At 43.5% G+C, this 7744-nt stretch overlaps 1 protein-coding gene across 1 annotated transcript; it reads left to right on the top strand.

Annotated features, from left to right (window-relative positions):
• Positions 1 to 297: 297 nt before the first annotated feature.
• LOC111974808 (beta-crystallin B3-like) lies at positions 298 to 3260 on the top strand. Its single transcript, XM_024002814.2, has 6 exons — positions 298 to 379; positions 1118 to 1218; positions 1452 to 1570; positions 1772 to 1904; positions 2495 to 2637; positions 2846 to 3260. The coding sequence occupies exons 2-6, from the start codon at positions 1144 to 1146 to the stop codon at positions 3093 to 3095; spliced, it is 720 nt and encodes a 239-aa protein (XP_023858582.1). The 5' UTR covers positions 298 to 379; positions 1118 to 1143; the 3' UTR covers positions 3096 to 3260.
• The last annotated feature ends 4484 nt before the right edge of the window (positions 3261 to 7744 follow it).

Here is a 7744-nt window from a genome sequence, read left to right as displayed (position 1 = left end):
TGGTGTGAGGAGGTTAGGTGATGTTTAGACTGCTGGGTGTGGTTAGTGTGTGTGTGAGAGCGTGTCTACCAGTTTGTGCTGAGTGGGGCTGTTTGCTGAATCCTCTTGGCTCCCTCTCCGTGTACCCGCACATACCACGCACTGGCAGCCAGGCGGACGGGCAGGGTAGCGTGTGCCAACACAGCTGCATATTGAGAGGTAGCGTTATGGACACAATGTCAGCGACAGACTTGCTGTATCAACAGCTCCCCCTTTTCTGCTGTTGTGGCCAGAAATAAACCATAAATACCCCCCCTGCCACTGCCCTCCAACGGCTCAACCCCAAACACCAAGTGGCACAGAGAGAGAGAGGCTATCAATACACAGCAGGCATATCCAGGTAAAACCAGCTTGGTTCTGCACAGCAGGATTAACAAGGTTTTAATTGAACTTTGAAACTGATTTTACATGAAAAGTAAAGGAGACCCCACAGTCATGATTGTTGACGGATGGAGAAGGAGAGGTTGGATGGGGAGGGGGGATAGGAATGATAGTGTAGTATTTTTTGGTAAAGTTGGTAAAGTTGGTAAAGAGTTGGTAAAGATATAATTTGGTATGCTTAAATGTTTGCAGTAAAATATATGAGCAAGTGAGGAGTTTGCAGAATAGAGTATTATAGAATGTGTGTTTGTAGTGATAGGTTTGATTGAGTCAGGGGGGGTGCAGAACTGGTTATGATACAGACTGAGGCTTGCAGAGTTGGACATGATAGACAGCGAAAGATGGAATCACTGATTTGAAAGGTTGCACATTAGGGTATGAGAATAACATGTTCATAGGGAGATTACTCTGGGCCCTAGTTATAGCCTATGGTCAGGAAAAAATCCTGGCCCCAGGGGGTTTTCCTGGAGATAGAAAAGTGTAGAATACAGCCCCTCAGGTCCTTATTCTCAGCTCAGGTTACGTCTGCACCAATGTGCTCTTCTGCTCTCTGAAGTGGACGCAAATCTTGACTGATTCAAAGGAGTAAAAGGATCCATTGCTACTGAGAGGACTGATGGTCATCATTGTGAAATGAATGTCATCATGGTGTCTGTGTTTCTCTTTTCTCTGTCTCTCTCCTGATTGTGCTCCTAAGAGAGGAGTAACCAGTGGACGAGGAGGATGTCGGAGCAGCAGAGCGCCCCTGAGCAACTGGCTGCAGGGAAAAGCCAGGGTGGAGCAGGAGCCACTTACAAGGTACTGTATCCTCCCTCTCCCCATCTGTTATCTGTCTATTTCGCTCTTGTGATGTTTCTCTTAATTAATTTTTCTTTCCTTCGACCAACTTCTGTATTTTCCCACTTCTCTATAAACCCTCTTCCTTAGTCCCCCATATATTTCCTCTCTTTATACTGTAAGCTTGACTTTCTCAATATTAGTATCTTTCCTCCTCTTTCCCCTCTCTGTCTCTCCTCCTCTCTCTGATCCAGGTGGTGCTGTTTGAGTTTGAGAATTTCCAGGGCCGCAAGGCTGAGTTTTCTACTGAGTGTAAAGATGTTTCAGAGAAGGGCCTGGAGAAGGTGGGCTCTATGCTGGTTGAGTCTGGCCCGTGAGTACTGGTGCATTGGTGTCATTCACAGACAGTCATATTCTTACACATACAGAACATGTATTTTCAGGTTCAGGTTAAGTGTTAACTTTTTTTTAAATTATACTGTATATCTGTTACCACATATGGCCAAATACAACGTCATACATGCTGAGGAGAGATATTCTAACTCAGCCTCGTCCTTGTCCTCTCTCCTGTCAGATGGGTGGGGTATGACCGCCAGGGGTTTGCAGGTGAGCAGTTTGTTCTGGAGAAAGGCGAATATCCACGCTGGGACACCTGGACCAACAGCCAGTACAGCTACTCCTTCTGGTCCATGCGGCCTCTCAAAGTGGTGGGTAGCACTCAAACAATGTCTAAACGTACCCCGTGTAGCACAGTTGGTAGAGCTTGGTGCTTGTAATGCCAAGGTTGTGGGTTCGATTCCCACAGGGGTACCGATATGAAAATATATGCACTCGCTCTGGATAAGAGCGTCGGCTAAATGACAGGAATGTAAACATGCTCAACATACTCACTGACCATGTTAACACGTTTACCATCTCACCACCCTGCATTCCCTACCTATCTCTATCAACATTCTCTGAGCCACAATCTATCTACAATATAAAAGCTGATCTACACCTTATAAAAATAAATAATATTTTAATATAAATTATACTAAAAAACAAATATTCTCTGAGCATCTCAGTACTCCCATTTATCTCAACACTCGCAGATTATCTCAACACTCTTTAACCATTGCAGAACTCCATGTTCATCTCAACAGTAATTTATCACCTCAGCAGACGGCTCTCATTGGCTATCTGAATGCTCACTGATTACCTGAAGCCTCTCTCTATCTCAATAATCAGCTCTCAGTAAACATCTTAACACTAAGTGAGTCTGTTTGTGTGTGTGCATATTTCCATTTCTCCTCTTTAGGATAGTGCCGAACACAAGCTCCATCTGTTTGAGAGCCCAGGCTTCACTGGTAGAAAGATGGAGATTGTTGATGATGATGTTCCCAGTTTGTGGGGACATGGTTTCCAAGATCGCGTAGCGAGTGTCAAGGYCCTCAACGGAACGTAAGAGCTCCCTTTCACCCTCTCTCATTTTCTTCCTTTTTCACTTGCTCTCTCTCTCTTCGTCCCTTTTCTGTTTCTCTCATGTCTTACCTCATCTCTCGTCTTTCTCCTGAAAACCTTTAAAAGATGGTCAATTATGCTAACTGTCATATTCTGACGTCTATTTTGGTCCTGTTTCATGGACTCCTTCTCTGTTCCTTTGTTGCAGATGGGTCGGCTACATGTACCCCGGCTACAGGGGGTGCCAGTATGTGTTTGAGTGTGGAGACTTCAAGCACTGGAATGACTGGGATGCCCCTGCACCTCAGATCCAGTCTGTCCGACGTGTGCGAGACATGCAGTGGCACAAGAGGGGGTGTTTCACCGTCCCTGCTCCTGCCCCTGCTCCAGCTCCTGCCCCTGTCCCTGCCCCAGCACCCGCACCCCCTGGACCCCCTGCCGCCTCCGGGGCCAGCTGAAGAGGCTTCTAAACAACTTCCCCCCCAGAGCCTCTTCCATGAGCCTCTTTCTACCATCAGTGCTTTCCCTCTGCCTCACCCTAACCATGGCAAATGCTGCTCCTGCTTAGTGAGGAGAAGTGCTATATATGTTTCAGTGGCAAATAAAGTTTGTTTGACCAGAAATGTATTGTGTTTGTTTGTTGCTGCTGTTTCTATTGTTGAAGTCCTTGGGTTTGTCAGGTGTAGGGTTGCAACATTCTGGTAACTTTATAAAAATGCCCAGTTTTTCAAGAAATGCTGGTTGGAGGATTCTGGATTTCCTGCTTGTTTCCTCCTCATTCTGAGAATCCTGGGAATTTGGGGGAAATTACTGGAATTTTGCTAACCTAGTCAGCTGTGGAGTTGGTTGAGTCACCAATAACAATATTACTGTAGATTATTGTTGCCAAATTACACAGACAGTCATAGAACATATTTAAATACAAATTCAACAGTAGGCTTTAGTTACAAATCTGACTCATAGATTACTTTCGACATAGATGCCTCTTCAAGTCTTATTTCTACATTAGTTTTCCACAGCTTTTGTTGAAGTCATAGAGGGATATACTTTTTAAGTCTTAATGACAGTTGACAGGGGAATTCTGGCATGAACAACACATGGTATGTTAGAAGAAAGCTTTGATCAACATCTCTCTGGACATGCTGATGTCACGTCATCTCATTTACATCTCATCTCCACATTTCCTCAGCTGGCCATCACTATCTTGAAATAGTGTTGTGAAATGCTCTTGATAAAAAAAGTTAAATAGCCTATGTCAACAACGAGAATACATTTAATTGAATCACACCAAGAATAATGTCTCAAGTTCCAATCTTTATTCAATGCACCTCAAAGATGGAAACAGGAGGGGTAAAAACTTGGAGGCTGGGAGTGTACTAAAGTAATCGAGAAAAGTTATTCTCCTTCATATACAGTGGGGCAAAAAAGTATTTAGTCAGCCACCAATTGTGCAAGTTCTCCCACTTAAAAAGATGAGGAGCCTGCTATTTTCCGATCATAGGTACTAGTTCTCTCAAGACTAATTGACAGACAAATGAGGGGAAATGTACAATAATCCAGCAAAATTCCACATTGTAGGATTTCTATGTGAATTTTATTTGCAAAATATGGTGGAAATAAGCATTTGGTTCATAACAAAAGTCTTCTCAATATCTTTTGTTTACTACTACCCTCTTTGGCCAATGACAGAGGTCAAACATTTTCTGTAAGTCTTCACAGGTTTCACACACTGTTGTCGTTACTTTTTTGGCCCCATTCCTCTCCCATGCAGCATCTCCTCTAGAGCAGTGAGTTTTGGGCTGTTGTGGGCAAACACGGACCTTTCAACTCCTTCCAAAGCATTTATCTATCGGGGTTGAGGTATCTGGAGACTGGCTAGGCCACATCCAGGACCTTAGAATTATGGCTATGCTTACGAAAAAGCCACTTCTCTTCTTGCCACAGACGTGGTTGTGTTCGGGATCATTTGTCATTGCTGAAAGATCACCACAAGTTTTCATCTTCAATGCCACTGGCTGATGAAAGAAGAGATTTTTATCACTAACTAAAAAACTCACAAGATACAACTGGCCTCTTTACTTCTTTCCCTTTGACACGGATCAGAAATCGTCACTGGTCCCATTTGAAAAGAAAAACAAGACCGCCAAAGGCAAGTGATGTTTCCACCAACATAAGCTTTCACAAGTAGTATGAGTGTCTATGGATTGCAAGCTCAGCATTCTTGAATTCTCCTCCAAACACGACGAGTTTGAGCTTTTCAACAACCAAAAATAAAGTTCATTTGGTTTTCAATCTGACATTCTCACCATATTTCTTCTGGATCGTACCAAATGCTTCTCTATTAGCAAACTTCAAGACGGGCCTGGACATGTACTGGCTTAAAGCAGGGGACACGTCTGGCACTAAAGCAGGATTTGAGTCCCTCTGCGCGGCGTAAGTGTAGTTACTAGAGGAGGACATGTTACTGATTGGAGTCAAACCAGCTCTCTGCAGAGGTCCAATCAACTAAGGTCCCTACCGTTGTGTTCTGGGATCTTTGTTCAACCAAGTTCCTTGGTGATCATTTGGATCCCACCCGGGGAGTTGAGCCTACTGGATTTTATCAGTGGTCTGTAAAGTCTCCCATTATCTGAGGAAATGATTTACAGTTTAAACAAGACATGTCATAGATTTTTAACGTCTACCTTTGCGCATAATTCAGATCCTTCCCAAGCCTGGTTGCAAGGTCTACATTTCTGCTTTCTGGTGTTCCTTTGTGACAGCCTCTTTGGATCTTTTGGCCATAGTGCGCTAGTTGGAAGTGGACTGTCTTTGAGGTTTGTGGACAAGGCTGTCTTTATATCTGATAACAAGTTCATATACAGGTGCCATTATACAGGTAACGACGTGGAGACAGAGAAGCCTCTTAAAGAAGAAGTTACAGGTCTGTGAGAGCCAGAAATCTTGCTTGTTTGTAGGTGACCAAATACTTATTTTCCACCATAATTTGCAAATAAATTCATTAAAAATCCTACAATGTGATCTTCTGGATTTTTTTCCCTCATTTTGTCTGTCATAGTTGAAGTGTACCTATGATGAAAATGACAGGCCTCTCTCATCTTTTTAAGTGGGAGAACTTGCACAATTGGTGGCTGACTAAATACTGTTTTGCCCCACTGTACTATTATTATCATCATAAGATCATATTTTAATGGTTAAGAACCACAAATCCACAATCAATCAGACAATTATTTTTCAATTAAACTTTATTTAACTTGGCAAGTCAGTTAAGAACAAATTCTTATTTACAATGACAGTGGGTTAACTGCCTTGCTCAGAGGCAGAACAACAGATTTATACCTTGTCAGCTCAGGGATTCGATCCAGCAACATTTTGGTTACTGGCTCACCGCTCTAACCACTAGGCTACCTGCCGCCCCAAGGGTCCTAACAAGGATCCTATCATGGTCAAACACTTATCAGGGAGTGTTACACTTATATGCTGATAGAGGGGAGACCAGCCCCTCAGTGCCTTAGTTGGGTCAGTCTTCTCATTCTCTGAAGCTTGGACAGGTGAAGCCTGCATCRATGTGCTCTTCTGCTCTCTGAGATTTGACTGATGCAGTGGAGAAAAAATAAACATTTACTGTGAGAGTATTGATGGCCATCATGGTGAAATGTTTAGGTTCAATTACATCTCATAATAGTTATGTCTGTATGAAATGTGTTATGATAGAGTAGGGCCAGGATTAATTCAGATTATTCTGCCGTAAACGACAATCGCATATATTTTCATTGCTTTTGTGTGTTGGATGTGTAACTGCATTGTAGCTACCAAATTGGTGGGAGGGTGCTCTTGTTGTCATTCACGAAACTACACCCTTCCCAGAACGAGAAAGTGTTGGCTTTATAGAAATATTATCCTGTATGCTCCTCAGCATTTTTACTAATGCGATTTCTATGCTTTCAATGGCAATGTCTGCATAGGTATAACGCCGGGAGCCGCTTGTGGATTTGACAGCTCCAACGCAGTTATACCTCTGTCACCGTCTAAAGCAATGATAAACTATGCTATTATTGGTTACCACTGGTGAAAACTGATCTGATTGAATCCTGGGCCTAGATTAGGCCTACACACAACAACAATTATATTGTGGGCCTGTGCTAACTGTATACAGTATACAGTGCTTCCGATAGTCACTCTGACAGAGCTCCAGAGTTTCTCTGTGGAAATGGGAGAACCTTTCAGAAGGACAACCATCTCTGCAGCACTCCACCAATCAGGCCTTTRTGGTAGAGTGGCCAGAAGGAACCTAAAGGACTCTCAGTACATGAGAAACAAGATTGGTCTAATGAAACCAAGCGTTACGTCTGGAGGAAACCTGGCACCATCCCTACGGTGAAGCATGGTGGTGGCAGCATCATGCTGTGGGGATGTTTTTCATCGGCAGGAACTGGGAGATTAGTCAGGATCGAGGGAAATATGAACGGAGCAAAGTACAGAGAGATCCTTGATGAAAACCTGCTCCAGAGCGCTCAGGACCTCAGACTGGGGCAAAGGTTCACCTTCCAACAGGACAAAGACCTTAAGCACACAGCCAAGACAACACAGGAGTGGCTTCGGGACAAGTCTCTGAATGTCCTTGAGTGGCCCAGCCAGGACTCTTCTGCAGAGAAGAATGGGAGAAACTCCCCAAATACAGGTGTGCCAAGGCTGTAATCGCTGTGAACCTGTTTTTGCTTTGTCATTATGAGGTATTGTTTGTAGATTGATGAGGGGAAAAAACTATTTCATTCGTTTTAGAATAAAGCTGTAACGTAACAAAATTTTGAAAAATCAAGGGATCTGAATACTTTCCGAATGCACTGTACTTTGGCAACCAATACATGTAACCGATACACTGTAACACCTCCACTGTATTCACATCCTACCATACCCTTGTCTGTACATTATGCCTTGAATCTATTCTTCCACGCCCAGAAATCTGCTCCTTTTACTCTCTGTTCCAAACACACTCGACGACCAGTCCTCCTCTGTTCCTCTGGTGATGTGGAGGTTAACCCAGGCCCTGCAGCCCCTAGCTCCACTCCCATTCATCAGGCGCTCTCATTTGTTGACTTCTGTAACC

Source organism: Salvelinus sp. IW2-2015, linkage group LG15 (genome assembly GCF_002910315.2).
Source record: "Salvelinus sp. IW2-2015 linkage group LG15, ASM291031v2, whole genome shotgun sequence".
In the NCBI taxonomy this organism is placed as follows: domain Eukaryota; kingdom Metazoa; phylum Chordata; class Actinopteri; order Salmoniformes; family Salmonidae; genus Salvelinus; species Salvelinus sp. IW2-2015.
This window is presented reverse-complemented; position numbering and strand designations above follow the sequence as displayed.